General features: G+C 41.6%; 2 protein-coding genes across 2 annotated transcripts in view; both read right to left on the minus strand.

Moving 5' to 3' along the window:
• The window catches only part of PRRG1 (proline rich and Gla domain 1), a 131582-nt gene that overhangs the window by 7224 nt on the left and 98065 nt on the right, over positions 1 to 26293 (minus strand). The gene's annotated exons all lie outside the window — the stretch shown is intronic.
• LOC309839771 (ferritin heavy chain-like) lies at positions 15835 to 16440 on the minus strand (the record flags this gene model as incomplete). The annotated part of the gene is made up of 1 exon (XM_082681687.1): positions 15835 to 16440. The coding sequence occupies one exon, from the start codon at positions 16438 to 16440 to the stop codon at positions 15835 to 15837; it is 606 nt and encodes a 201-aa protein (XP_082537813.1).

Here is a 26293-nt window from a genome sequence, read left to right on the forward strand (position 1 = left end):
AAAGACGACCTATCTATCTATATGCTGCCTTCAAGAGACTCACCTTGCATGTAAGGACACAGAGACTGAAAGTGAAGGGATGGAAAAAGATACTCCATGCAAACAGGAACCAAAAGAAAGCTGGGGTAGCTATACTTACACCAGACAAAATAGACTTTAAAACAAAGACTGTAATAAGAGAGAAAGAAGGGCATTACATAAAGGGGTCAGTCCAACAGGAGTATGTACCATTTGCAAATATGCACCCAACATAGGAGCACCTCAATATATAAAGCAAAGATTAACAGCCCTAAAGGGAGAAATAGCAGTACAATGATAGTAGGGGACTTTTATACGTCACTTTCATCAATGGATAGGTCAACCAGACAGAACATCAATAAGGAAACATCAGCCTTAAATGAGTGATACATTAGAACAGATGGACTTGAGAGAGAGACAGATCATTCCATCCAAAAGCAATAGAATACACATTCTTGTTAAGTGCACATATAATTTCTTCCAGTATAGTTCATATGTTAGGACACAAAACAAACCTTAATATATTACGAAGATTGAAAGCTGCTATCAAGCATCTTTTCCAACCACAGTGGGATGAAACTAGAAGTCCGTTGCAAGAAGGAAACTGGAAAATTCAGAAATTAAACAACATGTGAACAACCCATGGGTCAACGAAGAAATCACAGAGAAAAAAAATTCCTGGGACAAATGAAATGGTAATAAAACATACCAAAACATACGGGATGCAGCAAAAGCAGTTCTAAAGGGAAGTTCATTGCAATAAATTCCTACATCAAGAAACAAAAATTGTAAAAAACCTAATTTTGTACCTCAGTGAACTCAAAGAAGGAAAAGCGAAGGCCAAAGTTAGTAGAAGGAAGGAAATAACAAAGATCAGAGTGGAAATATATGAACTAACTAGGGACTAAAAAGACAATAGAAAAATCAGTGAAACTGAGAGCTGGTTCTTTGAAAAGCTAAACAAAGTTGACAAGCCTTTAGACTCACCAAGAAAAAGGGAGGACTAAAATAAAATCAGAAATGAAACAGGACACATAACAACCGATACCACAGAAACACAAAGTATGTAAGAGACTACTATGAACAATTACCTGCCAACAAATTTGACAACCTAGAAGAAATGGATAAATTCCTAGAAATGTACAAACACCAAGACAGGATCATAAAGAAATAGAAAATCTGAACAGACCAATTACCAGTAATTAAATTAGAGATTATTAAACAAAAAACCTGCCAGCAAAAGACAAGGACCAGACAGTTTCACTGGTGAATTATACAACACATTCAAAGAAGAGTTAGTACCAATCCTTCTCAAAGGCTTCCAAAAAAAAGGAGAGGGAACACTTCCAAACTCATTTTACAAGGTGAGCATAACCCTGACTCCAAAACCAGACGAGGATGCTACAAGAAAAGAAAGTTACAGGCCAATATCCCTGATGAACACAGATGCAAAAATCCTCAACAAAATACGAGCAAACTGATTTCAACAATATATGAAAAGGATCACACACCATGATCTAACCAACTCAGGTGGGTAACCCCATCTGAGAAAGGGCACTGCTTACCTGAGGTCTGTTGAGCTGCTATGTGCTTTCACATACTGCCTCTGTTGCATGTTGCTTGCACATCATGGCTGCTATCAACAGTATACCCAGAGCAGTGTGATCAAGGGCATGTGGTCTAATAAGGTGATTAGACCACTAATTGTAGAGGCTTTAATTGACTATGAATGTGTGTGAGGGTACTCCACACCTCAAGGCCAAGGAGAACTTAGGAAGGTGGACTGGATCACCAGGCTATTGTCACTGACCAAGGAGAGGCTCTGGGCTAAAGGCAGGATGAAAGGGTTCCTATAGGTAAGGAAGATAGGAGACTTCTGAAAATTGAGTTGGTGGGTCACGCTTGGACTGTGAGCCTTAACCCAGAACAGTGAAGTAGCCTCCTGACAGGAAACTGACGGCACCACAAAAGGGAAAATACAACAGAGGCCTGCAGTCTCTGTGTCACTGCTTCACTACTCACTACTATTGCTCTTCGCCTCCCAGACCTGATGAGATAAGCATCCCGACCATGATGTTGCTAAACAATTAATGGACAAATATTTATAAATGTCCTCTCCTGAGCACCTGGTGCCAGCACCTCCTAACAACTCTAAGGAGGTGTACCAGCTCCTTGATAAATGTAAAACCCCATGGAAGCTTCCAGGGCATTACTCAGTGCCAGCATACCAACACGCCAAGACTGTGCTATTATGCTCCAGAGGCTCAGAGGCTTTTTCCAAAGGCCTTGTGCGTATCATGCTAGTGGAGGCACACCCTGGAAAGGAAAGCAGCTGCCCACGAAAAGGGCTCACAGTGATGTCATTCAAAATTTTCCAATAATAATTCTTAAGATTGAGGCAACAGGAAAAAATCAAGAAGTGCAACAGAAACAGATCAGAAACTATACCTTAACTAAATTCAAACCTTTCCTAAAGATTTTATGCAGCAGGAAGAAGAAGGGGAAGCTAACTGGCCATTGCAGGTTTTCGTGTTTTTTTGGGGGGAACAAACTCTGAATTGCTACTCATGGCTGCCAAAACGTGTTAACTGGTTGGTATCTCTGAAGATCCTAAAATCTATAACCTGCCCCTCTCCTGTATGATACCACAGATCCTGAGCCCCTCAGCTTTCCCCTGAATGAGGCAGAATGGAGAAACATGCCTCATGAGACATTCCTGCCACCAAAAGAAAAGCTGACGAGATTATCGGGGCCTCTATTGAGGAGGAGGAGGGAGAAGAGAAGGCAAAGGTTCCTAGAGCCACCGATACCTGTACCAGAGCCGTCCCTCTCCTTACTTGGATATTTATTGCCTAGCACCATCCCCATCCTTCCACCACAGTGATCACTGCTAAGCATCACAGTGAATGGAAAACATTAAGACGAGAACCATCTCCTGCTGCACAAAATTGGCACAGTCCAATGGGTTGATGGTTTCCATGACCACAGTGACCCAAATGACCCCTTCTTCATTTCCAACCCTGAATGGGCCCCCTTGGACCCTGAGTCCAGAGAATTCTTTTTACAGGGTGTATTCCCCTAATTATTGGGGGGGTGTGTGGCACTACCTTTTATTGGGATTCCTGAAATGATCCAAAGGGCACTAAAACTCCTAGGAGCAAACTTACAATCTTTCTCTCTGTCCCTTGAAGATGTAAATCTTAGCTCCTGGGGAGATTATATTTCAAAGACATGGTAACTAAAACACTGCTCATAATCACCTAAGACTGAAGAAAAAGAGGGTGGGGGGGATGCTTTTAATAATGCAACTGCCTTCAAAGCTCTGTTGCACAAAATCTACTCCATAGCCTCCATAATATTACTTGTCAAGGACAAATACAAATCTTTAAAGTCTTCTCCGAAAATATTAGTAAAAAGCTTTAGCCACTGGAGCAGGTAATCCTAACTTGTTCCATCTGCCAGACACAATTTGGATTCAATCATTATTTATACACAAGTGAGTTTTGTATTGTTGTATCTTATTCATGGCTAAAATTTGGAATGGAAGCTATAAGGTCTCTGTGGGTCTATGTATGTCTATGGATGCATGTTACGTATATGTGACCTTTTATCTACCTCTGGGTTATATTGCCAAAATTAATTTGTTTAAAACAATCTCTATAACATCACCTCACACTGGTCAGAATGACCATCAAAACTTGTACAACAGAAAAGACGAACCAAGATGGCAGAGTAGAAGGACGTGCTCTCACTCCCTCTTGTGAGAACGCCAGAGTCATGGCTAGCTGCTGGACAATCATCAACAGGAGGACACCGGAGCCCACCAGAAAGGGTACCCCCACATCCAAAGACAAAGGAGAAGCCACAATGAGATGGTAGGAAGGGCACAATCACAGTAAAATCAAATCCCGTAACTGCTGAGTGGGTGACTCACAGACTGGAGAACACTTACGCCACAGAAGTCCACCCACTGGAGTGAAGGTTCTGAGCCCCATGTCAGGCTTCACAACCTGAGGGTCCGGCAACAGGAAGAGGAATTCCTAGAGAATCAGACTTTGAAGCCTAGTGGGATTTGATTGCAGGACTTCAACAGGACTGGAGGAAACAGAGACTCCACTCTTGGAGAGCACACACAAAGTAGTGTGCGCATCGGGACCCAGGGGAGGAGCAGTGACCCCAGGGGAGACTGAGCCACACCTACCTGCTAGTGTTGGAGGGTCTCCTGAAGAGGCAGGGGGTGGCTGTGGCTCACTGTGGGGACAAGGACACTGGCAGCAGAAGGTCTGGGAAGTACTCCTTGGCATGAGCCCTCCCGGGGGCTGTCATTGGCCCCACCAAAGAGCCCACGTAGGCTCCAGTATTGGCTCGCCTCAGGCCAAACAACCAACAGGGAGGGAACCCAGCCCCACCCATCAGCAGACAAGCAGATTAAAGTTTTACTGAGCTCTGCCCACCAGAGCAACACTCAGCTCTACCCACCACCAGTCCCTCCCATCAGGAAACGTACACAAGCCTCTTAGATAGCCTCACCCACCAGAGGGCAGACAGCAGAAGCAAGAAGAACTACAATCCTGCAGCCTGTGGAACAAAAAACACATTCACAGAAAGACAGACAAGATGAAAAGGCAGAGGACTATGTACCAGATGAAGAAACAAGAGAAAACCCCAGAAAAACAACTGAATGAAGTGGAGATAGGCAACCTTCCAGAAAAAGAATTCAGAATAATGATAGTGAAGATGATCCAGGACCTTGGAAAAAGAATGGAGACAAAGATCAAGAAGATGCAAGAAATGTTTAAGAAAGACCTACAAGAATCAAAGAACAAACAAACAGAGATGAACAATACAATAACTGAAATGAAAACTACACTAGAAGGAATCAATAGCAAAATAACTGAGGCAGAAGAACGGATAAGTGACCTGGAAGACAGAATGGTGGAATTCACTGCTGCAGAAAAGAATAAAGACTGAAAAGAAATGATCCCACATGCCACGGAGCAACTAAGCCCGTGCACCACAACTATTGAGCCTGCGCTCTAGAGCCCACGAGCCACAACTGCTGAAGCCCGTGCGCCCTAGAGCCCTTGCTCCGCAACAAGAGAAGCCACCGCGATGAGAAGCCCGCTCACCGCAACGAAGGGTAGCCCTCGCTTGCCGCAACTAGAGAAAGCCCACGCGCAGAAACGAAGACCCAACACAGCCAAAAATTTAAAAAACTGTAGATTCTGATTCAGTAAGTCTGGGGTAGTGCTTAAGACTACTGAGTTTCTAACAGGCTCTCAGGTGAGGCTGCTGCTGCTGCTCTACAGACCACACTTTAAGTAGCAAGGTGCTCATGCTGGTTTGACTGCCTGGGATGCCTAGGTCCCGCCCCCAGAGACTGATATAATTGGTCTGGGATGTACCCTGGAGGTAATTCTAACGTGCAACAAAGCTTGAGAACCCCCATGGCGAAGTGTGTGGTTATTTATCAATTTTAGTTATTATTTTGTTAGTAGCTCTAATGTGATCCTGTTTGCCTACTCCTCAGCCCCCCATTTGTGCCCACTCATTCCTCTCCTTTTCAGATCCCAACCTCCAGATGACAGGGGGATTACGATTAACGATTAGCACTTCATCCTTTTGCTCTTTTCCATCTCTGAGAACTGAGAGGTAGTTCAGGATGGAAAACACAGACTTGGGCAACCTGGAATTGGGAAGAATAAGCAAAAAGTGTTCTACGGGGTGATTTAAAAGGGAAGCTCATTGAGACAGAATGGGGAGGATTACTAGGGAAAACTGTCATAGCAAAATTCGCTTGTAGTCTTGGGCCTGAGTTTGGGTTAGTGAAAATAGCGATCTACCCTCCTGAATCCTGGCAACACCTGACAACTAAGCAGCTACAAAGAGTTTTTCCTTCTAAATATGCAGATAAGGAATGTTGGTCAAAATGCAAGAGACCCACCAGTAGCAAAGTACAGACATGAAATCTTCTCCCCAAAGCATAAACAGCACAAAAAAACTTAGAAGTGGGTGGACAATGAGGATGGTGATGATAAACGATGACTAACACATAATGTACCTACTATATACCAGACACTGTTCAAAATGATTTACATATAGCTCATTTAATTGCAAAAACCCAATGGGATTGACACTTTTATTATCTCTATTTTACGTGTGAGGAAACTGAGGCACAGAGAAGTTAAATAACTTGGCCAAGTTTACCCAAGATAAGTAAGTGGATAAACTGGGATTTGAAGCCAACTAATCTGAGCTTAAGAAATCGGTACAGCAAACTGCCTCTCCAAGTCGGGAAAATAAGGATCCTCAGTCAATTTACAGTTATAAACACAGCTGCTTACACTGTGCTTCCTCATATCTAGAGGAGTACAGTTACTAGGTAGGATCTGAGTCGAGGTCAGAGAGAGGAGGGGTCCTTCAAGCAAGCAGAGAAAGAAAGAAAGTAAAAACTGTGACCAACTTTGACTAAGAAGAGGTAAATGCCAATAGCATTTTCTGGAAACTGAACTCACAGGGCGATAATTTTCATTTTTTTAAAAAGTGTTAAAATGCAGTGATGAATTGTGGATGGTAATTACTATGTAGATAAACTTATTCACGTTTTATTAGATGTTCAAAGCAATCTGCTAGCTTTAAAAAGACTCACACTATTCCTGTAACCTTGAATACTACATACAAAAATCTGTAATTTTCAACTTTTATCTTTGTAACACATAGGCAGCTCAGAAGAAACAAAATATTTTGAGAATTTTTTCCCCAGACATGGACAACCTTAGACTTTACATGGGTACAGATTTCATCTGGTCAAACACAGTGGACTGAGTGAGAGACTGAGGTTTTGAAAGGGAACAGAAAAAAAAAGACATATGGAAAAAGGAGATCATTTCCTTGGGGAAGACAACGTAAAGAGCTAACTCTTTTTCACATCCTGAAAGGAGAAACCAGAAGCCAGGCTGATTTGGGGCCACTGGGTGTGGACACAGGTGGTCACAGTCTGGAATGAGGTAATGGTCCAGGTGGGGCCAGCAGCTCTCTAATGTTAGCTGCCCTGGGTGTGTGGCAGGCTGCGCCATGCTCTCTCCCCACTCCCTTTCTGGTAAGCTTCTCCAGTACCTTGACCTCACCTCAACATCATCTGTAGCTGATGCCTCCCATATGTATATTTCAAAACAAGACCTCCTCCTGAGCTCCAGATTCATTTTTCTGGCTACCTGCATGACAATTCCACTTGGATGTCTAAAATATGCATCTCAGATTTTGTTTAGATGACATACCTTCCCCACCCTTCCACCTCCAATGTATCCCCAGCAAAAGTCCCCAGATTAATAAACAGCACTACCATCAACCCAGGTGCTCAAGTCCAAATCTCTGAATCTAGATTTTCTCCATTTCTTATTTCTCACTTTCAAATCGATGAACAAATCCTATCAGCTTATCCAAAATCCATGTGAATCTGTCTATATCTCATTTCCTTAGCCACCCCTGTCGTTCCAACTACCATGGTCTTTCACCTGGACCTCTGCAATACCTCTTACCTGGTCCTCTTGCTTCAACTCTTCCCCAAACCCAACATCCTTCAGAACAGCCAGAATCATTTGCCTGCTTAAACCCCTTTACAGCCTTGCATTTGCCCTTGGAATATAATTTGGACTACTCTAATACTGCTTACAAGACCCTACATCTCCACCTTACCTCGTACAACTCTACCTCAATTCATTATGGTTCAGTGACATACACCTCCTCCTTTCTGATACCCTAACACCTAAAATGCCTTCCCTTGGCTATATTATATGCTGACTCTCACTTATCCTTTGGCCTTCAATATAACATCAACCCACAGAAGTATCCCTGATCACCTTATTCAAAATAATAATAATGTCTTCTCCAGCAAAAGCTATTCTCTATCACAGTAAACTAAATACTTATCTATGGTTTTAATCCCAATTGAAATTAATCATATTTATTTACTTATTTATTTTTAGGCTTTAAGTTCCTTTAAGACAAGGGCCTTTGTCTGACCATGCTATATCCTCATTGATGAGTATAGTGCGTGATACACAGTAGGCATGCACTAAATACTTGTTAAATGAACAATGAACAAAAAGAAATGAATGAAATTAGGGCAATTATATTCTCACTCGATATCATATACAATTAAAAATTAGCAAAAAGTGGTAATCCCAACATCTGTTTTAAATTTTATAAACATCTTTCTAAATTTCTTGAGTTAAAGGGAAAATAAAATTTGATATTCTAAGCTATTTAGAAACTAAAAGCAGTAAGAGAATTACATATTAAAATATGTTAGGATGGCCAAAATGGTATGTGGTGGCAATTAATATCTTGAAATCTAAGGAAGAATCTTGATAGATTACTAAGTATAATAAATAAGATTATCTATTTTTACTTTTCATTTATTCAACAGATATTTACAAGGCATCTATTACAAGTGATTTATTATTGTGGTAGAAAACATGTAACACGATATCTACCCTCTTAATTAAAATTTAAGTGTACAATACAGTATCTTCAACTATAATCCCAATATTGTGTAGCACGATATCTAGAACTTTTTTATTGTGCATAACTGAAACTCTATACACATTGAACAGCAAATTCCCAGTTTTCCCTGCCCCCCAGCACCTGGAAATCTCCATCCAACCTTCTTTTTATGAGCCTGATTACTTTGTATATCTTCTATTAATGGAATAATGCAGTATGTGTCCTTCTGTGATTGGCTTATTTCACTTATCATAGTGACCTCAAGGTTCATACATATTGGAGCATATGAGAGGATTTCTTTCTTTCCTATTTGTATTTTCTTCACTGCTTCTTCCTTATGCATTCATTGGAGTCCTTTGTGGTTCCATGTGAATATTTTTTTTAATAAATTTATTTATTTATTTATGGCTGTGTTGGGTCTTCGTTGCTGTGCGTGGGCTTTCTCTAGTTGTGGCGAGCGGGGGCCACTCCTCGTTGCGGTGCACGGGCTTCTCATTGCGGTGGCTTCTCCTGTTGCGGAGCACAGGCTCTAGGCGTGCGGGCTTCAGTAGTTGTGGCACGTGGGCTCAGTAGCTGTGGCTCGCGGGCTCCAGAGCACAGGCTCAGTAGCTGTGGTGCACGGGCTTAGTTGCTCCGCAGCATGTGAGATCCTCCCGGACCAGGACCTGAACCTGTGTCCCCTGCACTGGCAGGTACGTTCCCAACCACTGCACCACCAGGGAAGCCCCTATGTGAATTTAAGAAAAAATAATACTAATCCTTCTCAAACTCTTCCAAGAAACTGAAGAGGAGGAAACACTTCTAAACTGATTTTATGTGGCCAGTATTACACTACCTCCAAAGTCAGAAAATGAAATCACAAGAAAAGGAAACTACAGGCCAATATCTCTGACGAATATAGATGCAAAAAACCTCAACAAAATACTAGGCAAACAAAATTCAACAGCACATTAAAGGGATCATATATCATGACCAAGTGGGATTTATCCCTGGGATACAAGGATAGTTGAATGTATGAAAATCAATCAATGTGACACAAAACATTGCTGAAAGAAATTTAAAAAGAAACAAATAAATGAAAAGACATACCATTTCATGGATTAGAAGACTTAATATTGTTAAAATATCCATACTACCCAAAGCAATCCACAGATTCAATGCAATCCCTATCAAAATCCCAAAGGCATTTTTTTTTCACAGAAATAAACGTATCTATCTTAACAAAAAGAAAGCAAATCCAGATAATGTTAATGGGAATTCTACTAAACCGCCTAAGAACAAAACACCTATGATACGAAAACTCTTCCAGAGCATATAAACATGGAGAAAACTTCCCAGTTTGTTTTACAAGGGCAGAATGATCCTAACACCAAAGCAGGACAGGGGTGTTACTCACACATATTTTTTAAAAATCTACATGTTAAAGTATGAACACAGATGAAAAATCATAAGTAGAAATATTAGCAAGAGTAATGTCAGCATCATGGTGAAATAAGAGATTTATTGTTTTCGTCCCCCCTCAACAACAATTTGGCATCCATTCATGGACAACAGTGCCTTGTGGGAGCTGTGGGATGATGCAGCTCCATATGCTAAATGTCCCAGAAGGAGGCTCAACCACCCACACGCTGGGTAAAGGGCATATTGACTTGGTCCCAGGTATGGCTCCTGGGGTAGCCTGTGAACCAGTTCCAGCTTCTCTTGGCCACAGTCCAGGAGCCCCTGGAAAACACTGTCTTAGACAATCACCCACAGATGTGAGAACCTTTGTGGAAGTCCAGGTTTCCAGAGGAAAAGTTCCAACACACCATTGGAAAAAATAATACAAATTTCAGACACATTGGAGAGGAATACTGAATTGTGAGCTTCATGACTGGGGGTCAAGAAGAAGCTGAGAGAGTGGCAGACAGGCCTCTTAGAGGGCATTAAAGGGACATGGATCCTAATAATTGTGTCTTGGACTCCATCAAGAAGCCTGCCCACAAACACTGGTTATGCCTTGCTCATGGATGACCCCAATTGACCTGTGGGTACCCTCAGTACTCAGCATGCCTCCTCTACACACACACACCCACACTTTGGTCAGCTCCCTGTGTGTGCTCCCAGTGGTGGTGGCAGGGTGAGCTTTGGAAAATGGCTAGTAAGCACGTGCAGAAAATCGCCCAAATCTGCAGGCTAGGGAAACACCACAAACTTGAGATTTAGTGCCACTTTTTGGAAAACAAAAGTGAGACTGTCATCACCTGTACTGGTGCAGCGCAAGAACAAGAGAAGGCATAAGAAAAACCTTAAGGGGCTTCCCTGGTGGCGCAGTGGTTGAAAGTCTGCCTGCCGATGCAGGGGACATGGGTTCGTGCCCCGGTCCGGGAAGATCCCACATGCCGCGGAGCGGCTGGACCAGTGAGCCATGGCCGCTGAGCCTGCGCGTCCAGAGCCTGTGCTCTGCAACAGGAGAGGCCACAACAGTGAGAGGCCCGCATACCACAAAAAAAAAAAAAAAAAAAGAAAAAGAAAGAAAAAGCTTAAGACTTCTGCCACAAGAGGGAGGAAGAAGTATAGAGCAGCTATATCAATAGAAGGTCTGAGAAAGCCTCAGAATCACTACCAGGGCTCAGAGCAGGTATTTCTCTCCTGAAGGCAATTAGTAAAGACTGTAGGAGGTGACTACTGCTTCAAATGAAAAGACAGCAATGCAAAACTTCAAGGAACATGAAAAACATCAAGGAAACATGACATGACCAAAGGATCACAATAATCATCAGTAACCAATCCCAAAGATGCAAGGGAAAAACCTGTGTTAGATACAAAAAAAAGATTATAATAAAAGGAATCAAAGCATTCCACTACAAAAAGTCATCAAATCAAGACAGCAAGAGAGGCAAAAAAAGGAACAAAGGATGTACAAAACAGTCAGAAAACAATGAACAAAATGGCAATAGTAAGTCCTTACCTATAAATAATTATTTTAAACATAAAAGGATTAAATTCTCTAATCAAGAGACATAGGATGGCTGAATGGATTAAAAAAACAAGATCCAGTGATAAGTTGCCTACAAGATAATTACTTTAGCTTTAAGGACATACATATATAGAGAGTGTAGGGGTGGAAAAAGGTATTTCTAGCAAATATAACCAAAAGAAAGCAGAAGTAGCTATGCATCTATCACACAAAATAGATTTAAAGCTAAATATGGCAAAAGACACAAAGTCATTATGATAAAGGAGTCAATTCATCAAGAAGATATAACAAGTGTAAATATTTAGGCACCCAACACAGAATGCCTAAGTAATATAAAGCAAACACTAAGAGATGTAAAAGGAGAAATAAATAGCAATACAATAATAGTTGGGGCCTTTAATACTCTACTCTCAACACAGATCATCCAGACAGAAAATCAACGAGGAAAGGTTGGACTTTACTGTACTTTAGGTCAAAGGGGTCAAATAGATATATACAGATCATCCCATCCAACAGCGGGAGAACACACACATTCTTCTCAAGCACAGGAGAAACATTCTCCAGTGTAGATCGCATGATAAGTCTCAGAAAAAGTCTTAGCAAATTTAAGAAGACTGAAATCATACCAAGTAGCTTTCCTGAGCACAATGGTATGAAACTAGAAGAGTCAGCAATGGAAGGAAAGCTGGAAAAATCACCAATATGTGGAAATTAAAAAAACATACTCCTGAACAACCAAAGGGTCACAGAACAATTCAAAAGGGAAATAGAATATTATCTTGAGGCAAACAAAAGTGGAAACAGCATATGAAAACAAATGGGATGCACAAACAACAGTTCTAAGAGGGAAATGCATAGTGACAAATGCATACATCAAGAAAAAAATTAATGAAATTGACAACCTTTGGCTAGACTAAGAAAAAAAAGACTCAAAACCAGAAATGAAAGAGGAGACATTACAACTGATACCACAGAAATACAAAGGATCATAAGAGATCCTATAAACAACTATACACCAACAAATTGGAACCTAGAAGAAATGGATAAATTCTGAGAAACATGCAACTACCAAGACTTTTATCAGGAAGAAACAAAATCTGAACAGAACAATAATGAGTAGGGTAATTGAATCACTAATGAAAAAGCTCTCCCAAAGAAAAGCCAGGACCAGATCGTTTCCCTGGTGAATTCTACCAAACATTTAAAGAAGAATTAACACCAATCCTTCTCAAACACTTCCAAAAAATTGGACAGGAGGGAACACTCCAAAAATCATCTTACAAGGCTAGCATTACCCTAATACCAAAGCCAGGTAAGGACACTACAAGAAAAAAAGCTACAGGTCAATATCCCTGTTCAGTATAGATGCAAATATCCTCAACATAACCTTTGCAAACTGAACTGAGCAGCACATTAAAAAGGTCACGTTCTATGATCAAGTGGGATTTATCACTGGGATGGAAGGATAGTTTAACATATGCAAATCAAAAACTGATCCACTACATTAATAGAATGGAAGATAAAAATCATATGATCACCTTGATGAATAAAAATAATTTAATAAAATACATTCTTTCATGATAAAAATTCTTAAATTGGGTATAGAGAGAAGACACCTCAACATAATACAAGCCATATAGAGCAAGTCCACAGCTAACATCATCCACAATGATGAAAAGTTGAAAGCTTTTCCTCTAACATCAGGAACAAGACAAGAATCCCACTTTCACCACTCCTATTCAACATAGTACTGGAAGTCCCAGCCATAGCAATCAGGCAAGAAAGAGAAATAAAAGGAAACCATATTGGAAAGGAAGAAGTCAGAATGTCTTTGCAGATGATATGATTATATATATAGAAAGTCCTAAAGACTCCACCAAAAACCTGTTATAACTAATCAAGGAATTCAGGAAAGTTGCAGGATACAAAATTAATGTAAACAGTTGTATTTTCTATACACTAACAAGACATCTGAAAAATAAAGAAAACAATCTTATTCACAATAAAATCAAAAGCAATAAAATATTTAAGAATAAACTGAACTGGGCTTCCCTGGTGGCACAGTGGTTGAGAGTCCGCCTGCCCATGCAGGGGACACGGGTTCGTGCCCTGGTCCGGGAGGATATATATATAATATATATATATTATATATATATATATATACACACACACACACACATACACAATGGAGTATTATTCAGCCATGGGAAAGAAGGAAATCCTGATGTTAACAACTAGAATGAACTAGAATTACTGAGAAGTAATAAACATTAACACTTGCATAATTTAATAAGCTAACATACTTCAGATAAAGTTGAAGACTCCATTTATTTAACCCCTGCCCAATCCCGTTTTTCACTTCTTCCTGGGAGGCAACCGCTATGATGCATTACAGAACATGTTTTTATCCACATTTTTACCATACACATGCACCCACAGACACCAGAGCCCCAAACCGCCCCTCTCACCTCACCCCACATAACCACACTGTTTATAAGGGGAAAGTAGAGGTTTTCTAAGGACAACTGCATGTCCTGCATAGGGGACCAGAGGAAGTCACCCTCACATCTATGGGGAAGACAGGCTAAGGCTCAGTTTCCCTTAACACTGTAGCGCAGGGTGAGCTTTTCAAAGAGGGACTCTGCTGTGTTGGCTTCCAGGGCCCCCCATCTTGCTAATCCAGAATTAACCATTAATATTTCAAATAAAGTGAAGACCCCCTTTATTTCAAGCCCTGCCCAATCTCATTCCCTTCACTCTTTCCCCTGATCAACCCCAATCATGATTTTCAGGGCATGTTTTTATACTTCAACTATGTAGAGACATCCACATTCACCAGGGCCCCAGGCCACCCCCACATTGTTTATTAGGGGAAGACGGATTTTGTGTTTTCCAGGGTCCCATGGAACACCTTCTCCCTCCCTCTGTGGAGATCCTGAGCTACATGTGGACTGGGCATGGGTAGCTGGAGAGACTCCTGGATACTTGTTTTAAAACTTTAAAGGTAAGAGAGTTGCACACACGAATCAACCGGGCAATTGTTCTTATTTGATCTCTTCTACCCTTGATCCTTTTCCCTTTCAGTGGACTCCGTAGTAGGGATAAAGAGAAAAATGTCATTTACTACCCTAGAAGAGCTATTTACTCTACTGTAAATACAGTGGAGGCTGGTAAAAGCGTGTTGATAATAAGACATACTAGCTTTGGTTCTCTTGGTAGCAAATAACAAAAACTAAATCAAAGTTGGATATATGAAACCCAAGGGCAGAAATACAGCCAGGCTCAGGAAAGGTCTAGGAAGCAGCTATATCATTTCCAGTAATGTGATCACCGAACTGCTTTTCAACAAAGGGCGTCTTCCTAAGCAAACATTCAGAATGTAGTCTAGAGATTCAAAATGAACTCTGCTGCTGGTTGGAATTAAAAAAAAAAAATATATATATATATATATATACACACACACACACATATATATACACACACACACGCATGCATATATACACATACGATACAAAGGAAAGAAAACATATATAAGTGGATGTTTTGTTATTACAACATGCATGCCAGGCATTGGTGACCATGGGAAGTCACCCCCGTTGTTTCTGAGCAAGACAGCCTAACACTCATTTTTCCATTATCACTGTTGCCCAGAGTGAACTTGTCAAAGAGATACTCCACCATTCAGACTTCCAAACCCCTCCACCCATCTTCTACTCATACTTAACAATTAGTATCTGCATAATTTAATGAACATGAACATTTCAGGTGAAACTGAAGACTCCCTATATTTTAATCCCTGCGCAATCCTATTCCCTTCACTTCTTCCCCAGAGGCAACTGCAATCATGATTTTCAGGCTATGGTTCTATACTTTTACTATGCACATGCACCCACATTCACCAAGGACCCCTACCTCACCCCACCCCACCCCAGTCTACCCCCATATACCCACATTATTTATAAGGGGAAGATTGATTTTGTGTTTTCCAGGGCCCCATGGAACACCTTCTCCCTCCCAGTGGAGATCCTGAGCTGCATATGGTTGGGGTATGGCTGTGTTCAGAGACTCCTGGATACCTGTTTTAAAACTTAAAAAATGAGATTTGCCCACATGAATCAACCAGAGACCTTTATTTATTTATGAACCAATAACTTTATTGGAAGAAACGGAAAAACTGGAAGAAAAAAACTTAAGTGATAAAGTCCAGGAAAAGAGTCCTGCACTTGTTGCAAAAAAAAAAAAAAAAAAAAAAAATCGAATTTCTTCTGCAAGGGCACTATTGCCGTGTGCATGGCAGGCACGGTGACCAGCGCTCTGGTCACCCCGTGGCTCTGGGGAAGTCCAGTCCACGCTCAGTTCTTGTCGCTGTCGCCCAGGGTGAGCTTGTCAAAGAGGGACCCTGCCAGGTCGACGTCCGGGGCCCCCATCATGCTCAGGGTGGTGACATGACCCTCCAGCTCGCTGATGAACGGCACCTGCTGGCGGAGGTAGTGAGTTGCCAGGAAGTGGCGCAGGTGGGGGTCGCTCATGTCGATGGCCAGCTGGTGCAGGTGGAGCAGGCTCTGGTTCACGAGCTTCTCCAGGAACAAGGCGCACTTCATGGCCTTGAGGCCACTCTTCCACTCGTCACTGTCTGGCTTCCTGATGTCTTGGAAGTGGAGGCGGCCCCCACGCTGGTTCTGTAGACCCATCAGGCCCTGGGCCCGCCCGCTGTGCTCGTGGGAGCGGTGCAGGAAGAACCGGGTGAAGTGCTTCAAGGCCACGTCGTCGCGGTCGAGGTAAAAGGCCAGGGCCAGGCACACGAAAGAGGCGTGGAGCTCCAGGGTGAAATGGCTGTTGACAGCGGCCTCGCAGTCGCGGTGGTAGTTCTGGCGCACCTGAGAGGGCGGCGTGGGCAGCGTGGCGAGCGAGAAAGCAAGGCCGCGGAGCCTGCGGTAGCTGCCTCGGAGCGGTCCCATGTGGTCGAAGAGGGCGGCCGCTTTGGGATGGACGGAAAGGGCGGCCCATTACCCGGGTTTGGGAGGGGGAAAGGAGGTTCCGGTTCCGTTACCCGGGGCGGGGGGATTGGGAGGGTTGATGTGCACGGAGGGCGGGGCACGAAACCTGTGTTCCAGGTTTCATCCAGGCCTGGGTGAGGTAGGCCGACTGCGCTGAGCATCTGGCATCTATTAATCTTTAAATTTTGCAATAATATTTTTATCTTCCAAGGACTTTCTCTTGTTCTCTAATTGCTCCTTCTTATAGCACCCTGCTCTCATTTTATAAACCCACTATCTTCCTTAAAATTCTGAGAATATGAATTTATTCTGTTTCCTGTATTATATTTGCTTTTTCTGCAGAAATAGTTGTGTTTGTTCATCATGATCTTCTCTTTTACTTTCCTCAATGTCTGGCAAGCCTTTTTGTTCATTTAAACTTAGGAAGAAAGGACTCATTTGATTAGCCTCGGTAATTAGCACGGATAAGCTCTGGAGTTCGGACATCCATTTCACTTATAGTCTCCTCCTTGGAATGGGAGGGCAGAGCGTGTCAATTATTCAGTGGCCTCCTTTGCGGGAACATGGCATGGAGCTTTCAGGTAGGCTAGAGACCCTCACTGTTGCCAAAAGAAAGATGTAATTTCTCACATCAGAAGACAAATGTTTTTCCCTTCGAGGTAGCTGTGTCCTGATGTTTCCCTTCTGTGCAGGTCTACAGGTATCTTAAGCTCATTCGCTGTCTTTGGAGTGCAGTTTTGGGACATTAAAGGTGGTCATATGGCACAGGTGCTTATGCCCAATGGAAGCAGGGGTGGGGGAGGCTCAGGGCAGGATGAAACATGTACCGTTCATAGAGTAGGTCTTTCATCTCACTGCTGACCTAGGACTCTGTACAATGCTTCAGTTTTGGTGACTGTTCCTGAAGTGTGTCTGAATGGCCTCAGTTTTCTACCGCAGATGTTTCAAATTCTCTGAATTAACTAATTTGACTGTATCTGCCATTTCCTATCTTCCAAGAATTCCTCATATATCTGGTGTGCTAATGATACCCTTTAGGGTATGTGGTGTGTGTGTGTGTATGCGCGCATGCGTGCGCGTAGATGTTTTTGGTGTGTTTAACCACTACCATGATTCAATTATCATTTTTTAAAAATTTCTAAAACTGTAAAGAATTTTCTGAATAGGTAATATAGTCACATGGTTCAAAGCCACACTGGTCTCCTTTCTGCAGGCAACCAGTATGGTATTACTTCTTATAAATCAGGAGGAGAAAAGCAAAAGAGGAAGAAATAATACTCATGAAACAGAAGAGAAGAAACTTTTAAATATATTCTTTAGAAGCACATTCTTCTCAAGTACACATAGAATATTTACCAAGATAAATCATATTCTGGGCCATAACCAAGTCTCAATAAATTTCAAAGGATTCAAATCACACACGATTAAAAAAGAAAAAAACATGTAAAATCAAAAATCTAACCATCGCCCTTAAGGAACAAGAAAAAGAAGAGCAATAAACACCCAAATCAAGCATAAGTCAGGAACAATCAAGAAAGGAAAATTCAGTGAAATAGAAAATAAACAAAAAATAGAGAAAATAAATAAAACCAAACACAGACTCTTTAGGATTAAAGAAATTTCTAGACTGACAGATCAGGAAAAAAGAGAGAAGGCAAATTACCAATATCAAGAATGAGGGGGCTTCCCTGGTGGCGCAGTGGTTAAGAATCCGCCTGCCAGTGCAGGGGACACGGGTTCGAGCCCTGGTCTGGGAAGATCCCACATGCCAAGGAGCAACTAAGCCCGGGTGCCACAGCTACTGAAGCCCACGCACCTAGAGCCCTTGCTCTGCAACAAGAGAGGCCACCACAATGAGAAGCACGTGCACTGCAGCGAAGAGTGGCCCCTGCTTGCTTGCAACTAGAGGAAGCCCTCATGCAGCAACGAAGACCCAACGCAGCCAAAAATAGATTAAATAAATAAATAAATTTAAATAAATAAAATAAAAAATAAAAATTAAAAAAAAAAAAGAATGAGGGAGAAGACATTACTACAGATTATGGAAAGGGAACAGTATTGCTGAGATTAGTCATGGCAATGACTAGACTAGACCAGAATCATGAATAGACTATGATTCACCTCTAGCACCTGGGTATGTTATTACTCCCCCAAATTGGGGTTCTCTTAGCAAGGAAGAAGGGGGTAAAATGGTTCTTAGATCAACTATCTGCCACACAGATTGCAACTTAGAATACATTAATTCAGGCAATTACTTTCTTTTCTCACCAAGAATGTTGGTGGTAGGACAATTCAGACCAAACTGCAATGAGCACAGGATTTCTAGTATAATGGAAATGAGTAATACAACAGGTGGTGGAGTGGAAAAGGCAAAGAGAATGGCATATACTGGAACAAAGTATCTCTTTATAGTAAGTTGAAGAGACATTACAATTCTTAGTAAATAATTATTTATCTCAGTTTCGTCTAAAGTTTACCCTGGATACTTTTTCTTTTTGTTTTTTGAAGTATAGTTGATTTACAGTGTTGTGTTAGTTTCTGGATTTTAATATTTTAAAATACAAAATAGCAAAATGGAACAGTTTTAATGAAAAACTAATATAAATTCTAGATTTGTGGGGAAATTCTAGATTTGTGGGGAATTATTGTTCTTACTACTTTATCTCATTTTAGTTATTAGTATGTACCTGGATCTTTATAATGTAATCTGTCTTTCAAAGTAATAAAAATAACTCTCTATAGAATTGAAAAGTTTCACTAACTTTAAATAGAATTCTTTATCATCTCTTCTACCTCTTCAGACATTACTCTAGAATTATAATGAAACCTCATCAGTTTATTTAGCTTAAAGACAGCTCCCTTGAAAATGATCTCACCATTAAACCAAACAAGTTCAAAACTGTCCAAGAGTTCAGGTTGCCACTTCTCAGATAGTAACAGGAAATTTCAGCCAACCTCTGTATTCTTTCCCAGTTGGCCCTATTATATTGCAAGTTCTATTAGGTTTTCTTTTTCTTTTCTTCCTGCCTTGTGCTCCAACTATGTCAGCTACATGGTATGATGCTCCGGAGTACCTGATTAGGAATCAAAAGCCACGAGTTCCAACTCCAGTCAGAAATCAGGCGCATCATTGGTCTTTTTGGCACTCACAATATTGGTCTACAGATGCAAAGAATGTCACCTGCTTTGCCTGTTCTAATGCATTTTAAAACAGTAAAAATAAAAATACAGCTAAGAGTATGAACCAGCCACCAGTTTTTCCATTTCGATCATATCTGGGCTTGAATAAGCATATTGTGATGTGCCTTTACTAATGGCCTAATAAGAACTGGCATAAGAAGCCTAGAGGTAAATTGTTCCACTGTGAAACCCCAGCATAACCATCACCCATTAAATTAGGAGGGAACTGTGTTCAACGCAGAGGGAGGGGAAGGCAGGGCAGGGAGACCTGGGTCCTACTTGGGGCTGGACCAATCAATATCTTGCTGTGGGGAAATGAGCAAACAGACAACTTCTCTGAGGCTGTTATTTCCTTCTTTGTGAAATGAAGAGCTTGACCTATTTGGTTTTCCTGGACCCTATCAGTTATAACAATGACTGGAGCCTATTCCATGAGTCCTTTCTTCAATAATAGAATGGAAAGAAACATCAGGCTTTAGTCTATTCGTGATGAGCAGTGATTGGTATCAAATACTAGCTTTGGGAATGGGGTAATATTTTAACATTCAGATAGTAATGCTATGTTAAGTTATGACAGTGCAACCCTCTGAAGCATACAATTCAAGAAAAGGCGGAGCCCTCTTTGCTCTGCAGGTGGCTGTCTGTGCACTAGGGGAAGAGATGCCCTGTTTCAGCTTGATGGTACTTAAGATCTATGGCTGACAATATAGGGCTATTGCAAAGTTCTAATTTCCTTTGCCATGGATTTTACTGTACCTTGCAAGTGGCTAAACTGAATCTTTTTTTAATCAATAGTCACTTTATTTATTTATTTATTACATCTTTATTGGAGTATAATTGCTTTACAATGGTGTGTTAGTTTCTGCTGTATAACAAAGTGAATCAGCTATACGTATACATATATCCCCCCATATCGTCTCCCTCTTGTGTCTTCGTCCCACCCTCCTTATCCCACTAAACTGAATCTTATTTTTACAGTTGCTGATATTCCAACCATGAGAACCATGGTCAGAAGTCTTGCCTTGGGGGAGCTGCACCCTAACACTAGAGGAACTGTGCCCTAACGCTGGGGGAAAGGACCAGTTACCACCCCCAATATTAAATCAGCAGCCACCCACTGTAACAGAAATTGATTTACAGTAGTGGCCCCATCCAGATGGGAATCTCTGAGGAGTGCGCAGGGGTGGTGATTGGCTGCTGTATTTTATCAAATATACCATGAATTGAAAAGCACACTTTTTTTCTGTATTAAAAAAGAAAAAAACATGCTTTCAAACACATGTCATTGATTGTAAGCTGCAGCACCTCAATTTCACAGAAGTTAAAATGTGAATAAATGATTAGAGAATTGATGAAATATGGTAAAACATATTGGGTTTTGTCATCCACTTGCCTTAGTATATTTATCAAAGTAGCTACTTTTTAAAATTATTCATAATTGTTTAAACTTTTTGGTAATTTATTTGTGGCCCTAATGGTCCACAGTATTATGCATAAATATGGAAAACATTAATTTAAAAAAACTGGCATTTTCTGTTGGATATTGTATCATTTTACAACACTTCAGCCTCATCCTAGGATGGGTGGTTTCTGACTTTTTTCTTCTTTCTTTTACTTCTTTGGAGAGAGAGGTTTAATGTATTAGGCTAAGGAATATAATTCCTTGGGTAACAGGTAAACCCCTGTTCTCTGAATTCATAGCTAACCTCCTCCTAGCATGCCATGGGAGGCATGTGACACCATCTTTCAGATGAAATAATAGGTGCGTTAAACATTTACCAAGCAAAGTTGCTGATTTAGGGTTCTACTCAAATCCCAGTTTGAATGTGAAAGTTCCATTCTCATCAATTCCACTGACTGAACACCACTCATTATTGGATAGCATGAGCCGTTTATAACAGTGACAGTACTGCCTAGCAAGCAATCAGGCACTCCAAAGCAGTGGCATGGTGGCTGACGGGGCCACTAGGATCACCACTGCACATGCTAGGTTGGTTGGTCACACTTTCATAAATTCAAAGTTACTGTTTAGACCCTAAGACCCTGAACTACTAAGGGGAGCTCTAAGAAAGCCACATGTAGGGTACTTGCAAGAGGAGAACACTAACAACCATTCCCCAAGTGGACATCTGCTTAAGCAGTGGAATGGCCGATGTGCCCCCAACTCCTGCCCCCTGTGCCCACAGGGTGGATATGAGGAAAAGCAAAGTGGGGAACAGGGTCAGCAATAGAGCAGACTACTTCCAAGGATTAAAATGAGGGTGTAAGTACTTCCCATAAGTTAGGTGGATACTGTGCAAAATTTGAGCTATGTTGCTGCTACTCTGCCCCAGAGGGCTGTTTGCCAGGCAGACGGCCTCAACAACGAGGAAGTGAGGTGTGCATACCAGGATAGGAGCCAGCTGGGGAAGGGTGCAAAAGAGGCCAGTGCAGAGTCATGAGTCCTATTCTTGGAACTGTGTTGTGGGGAGGCTTCTTCTAGGAGCCCTTGAAGAACACTGTGCATCTCCCACCCAACTTATAATTAGGCCCACCAAAGAATTAGTGACAGCCAAGAGGGGGTGACAGCAATACCAGTTAAGTTAGAGACATCTGTCCCCTTTCCCCTTCCTTCTCCCAGGTCCTCAAAATACCAGAGGAGAGAGAAATGGGAAGGGGCAAGGGTTAAAGAGTAGATCATGACCGTTTCCTTCCTCCACGATCTTCAGGTCAAGGTCTAGCAGAAGCTGAAGGAGCAGAGGAGGAAAAGGTGAGCGCCTAAAGCGAATCCAACACTCAACTTTCAAGTGGAAGAGAATGGATAGGAATTTTTATGTCCCAAAGTGCCTAGAAAGGTAAGAAATTTGCCTGTCTTCAAGGAATAAGAGTCTACACTGTCAAACTAGAGTGGTCATGCAAGGCAGGGTCTTTTCAGACACCTGATTCATCACTTATGTGACCTTAAACTCTGGTGTGATATTCCCATGGAACCCTTGAATTTCTACCAGCTCTATTAGGAGAACTCCTTCTGGGCAAACTAATTCTAATGAGTATTGATGAGCTCTGAAATTCCACATGTGTCTTGAGGGTAATCAGGGGGTAAATAGCAGCATATTTGGAGGTTAAACAGGGCATCACTAACTGGACATTGCTGCCTAAGATACGCAGAGTTATATTAAATCTATGGTACAGATGATTCTACAAATGACAAAAAAAATGGACCCCTCAGCCCCACCAGTACCCAGTCTCTGAGGGGAAGTCTGTAAAAAGATTAACTGGCATTAAGACAGGAAACGTGCTGAGGTAACTTCAGGTCAAGGTTAACAGACTGCTGGCATGGGCAGGAGAGACCCACACTGGAGCAAGTCCACTGCTTTGTTAATATGCAGGCTGAAACCCTCCAAATTAAGTTACTACCATAACCTGAAAAGAATAACTGAAACTACATAGGATTTATAATCTACAAAAGGGCCCAACTGCCAGAGAATAAAATTCACCACAAATTTAAAAACAACATCGACAATATAATCAATAAAAACTTACCTTAAATGATCATATAATGGACAACATGCTGTCAGACCTTCCCGATCTTTCTGGTAGCTCAGAATACCAATTCCACAAAATAACAGACTTTGGTCCTGTTTAACTTACTCTCAAGAGATCCCAAAGGAAACAGTGACAGGGCTTCCCTGGTGGCGCAGTGGTTGAGAGTCCGCCTGCCGATGCAGGGGACGCGGGTTCGTGCCCCGGTCCGGGAAGATCCCACATGCCGCGGAGCGGCTGGGCCCGTGAGCCATGGCCGCTGAGCCTGCGCGTCCGGAGCCTGTGCTCCGCAACGGGAGAGGCCGCAACAGTGAGAGGCCCGCGTATCGCACAAAAAAAAAAAAAGAAAAGAAAAGAAACAGTGACAAAGCCCATGGGAGCCCCAGGAAATACCCCTTGTGGCTAAAAGGGAACTTCATATTTGGCTCCTCCAAGAGGGTCTGGGATGGGTCCAGGGAAGGTGTGGAAATATTTGGACGGAAATGCATAGAGTATGACTGGGAGACAGCCACACTGATGCCCCCTGTTTGGCCCCTATATGTCTATGCCCAGACTCGACTCTCTACCTTCCTAAATTCCCTCAGCTCTCAAAGGGCAAAGCTCTGAATCAGTAGCTCAAGGGCCATCAGTGGATCATGAGAAGCTAAGTGAAATAGGAGTTCCCCTAACAATGTCAAAGAATCCAAGTTTCTGCCTGCAGGTGTGACGAGTAATCTCCAGGGAACTAGTGACCAACTGTTAAATACCTCAGACACTGAGCACTTCTTGTTAATCACCATCTTCACCCAAAAATGTCTACATGCTACGTACGTCCTGCCGTGGGCTCTGAATTCAGAGATCCCCTATGTAGCTTTTGTAGCATATCCTAGTATGAAGGGGCACTGCATATCTCTTTCTTCAATTTCTCTTTTAATAATTTCCACACAAGACAAATTTAAGGCAACACTTTGGAATGAGAGGTATTATCCAAAAAGGAATAGCTGGACTTAGACTAAAATCCTTGGACCCAGTTTCTAAATTGCAGACACAGCTTGGGGGAGGAGTGGAGCATGGAGTGCACAGGGCATGGGACAGCCCCAGGCAGGACAATCGTCCGCACCCCCACAAATACTACCCGCTGCAAAGCTTTTTGAGTATTCCAACTAAGCAGTTTTAGTTAAACCATTTGCTTTACAATCTAACAAAATGTAATCGGCTGATCACCTACATTAGAATCCCCAGGACTGCTCATTAAAGCAGATTCCCTGGTCCTACGGAGACCTGTGGACCCTGGACTGTGCATTCTTAAAATAATTTTTTTTCTTATTTTGGAGTAATTTTAGATTTACAGCAAAATCGCAAAGATAGTACAGAGCATCCCTCTGTACCCCTCACCCAGTATCCCCTCATGTTAGCATCTTACATTAGGATGGCACATTTGTTATCATTAATTAACTAATATTGGTCCATTATTATTAACAATGGATTTGGATTTCACTGGTTTTCCCACTAATGACCTTTTTGTTCCAGAATCCAATCCACATTGCACTTAATCGTCATATATCTTTAGTCTCATCTGTTCTGTGACAGTTTCTCAGTCTTTTCTTCTTTTTCATGACCTTGACAGTTTTGAGGGGTCAGTATTTTGTAGAATATATCTCAATTTGGATGTCTTTGGTAATTTTCTCATAATTCCATTGGGGTTATTGCTTTGGGGGGAAAATATCACAGAGGTGAAGTCCCTTCTCATAACATGCTATACATGACTTATCACTGGTTATGCTAACTTTGATCACCCTGTCAAGGTAGTGGTTTGCCAGCTTTCTCCACTGGCAAAGTAAGTGGAGAAGTAAGGTATTTCCCTCCACTTTCCGCACTCTAATCTTTGGAAGCAGATCGTTAAGACCAAGCAACCCTCAAGAGAGGCAGAGAATTAAGCTCTGCCTCCTGGAGAGGGGGGTATTTACATACACAGTTTGGAATTCTTGTGTACTGTAGATTGGTCTCTCTCACCTATTTATTCATTTATTTATATCATTATGGACTCAAGCATTTATTATATGCTTTAGGTTATAATCCAATACTACATCACTTATTTTATTATTCAAATAGTTCTGCCTTTGGCCGTTGAGAACTCCTTCAGATTGGCTCCTGTGCCTCTTGGACATGCTCTCATTTGCTCTTTGAGTACTTCCTTACTTTCTGTTACTACAGTACACTTCAGCTCATCTTGTATTCTCCCTGCTCCAGCCCTCGAATCAGCCATTTCCCCCAAAGAGTCCTGATTTCTTTTGCTGTGGTATAGTATGAGAGACCCAGATCTGGGCATTGAGGGGGACTGTGCAGTTTCGAGAAGCAACCAAGCCGATTCTTAATGCACTCTTCAAGTTTGAGGACAGCCATTTTGGAAAGTCAAGCACAAATAAACTAGAAATAATTTGTCAAGAAAAGTTCTGAAATAGTTGTTTTAAAGAATTACTACTATTTGGTTCATGTTAGTTCAAGATTAAAACTTCCAAAATGCAAAGTACCCTGGGGGACCTGTAGAGAGGAAAAGAGAGGAAACAATGGTAGAGATCGAATAATGATTCTGAAAAAAAGTGATCATAATTCAGCACCTAAAAATTAGAATAAAATATATTTATCAAAGGCGTTCTCTGTGCCAGGCACTAAGCTAAGCGCACAGCTCCAAACATAATGCTGAGGGTGTAATTTCTCCTTTTTTAAAGGTACAGAAATTGAGGCCTAGAAAGGTGAAATGTTTGCACAAAGCAATACAGTCAGTAGGTGGCGGAGCTGAGACACCAAATCAGGTCCATGTAATCTTCCAAGCAGAGGATTTGTGCAGGGCATTCTGTTAAGTACTGCTTATGTGAGTATACAGGCTGTTTCTCCCAGATCTCAAATGCCAGGAGGGAGGGTCAGCTTATTCACTGTTGTATGTCCTGTGTCTGTTATACAGTAGGCACTCAGCAGATAACATCCGAATAAATCTGACCAAATTTCTACATTGGTGAAGAGGAGGACCATGAGGTATAACACATTTTCTTCTATTGTATCTTATAATTAGACTTATGTTCCAAATTAGGTAAGAAATTACCAAAAAAGAATTTTTACTGAAAGCATACTTCTA

Source organism: Grampus griseus, assembly GCF_964374135.1.
Source record: "Grampus griseus genome assembly, chromosome: X".
NCBI lineage: Eukaryota > Metazoa > Chordata > Mammalia > Artiodactyla > Delphinidae > Grampus > Grampus griseus.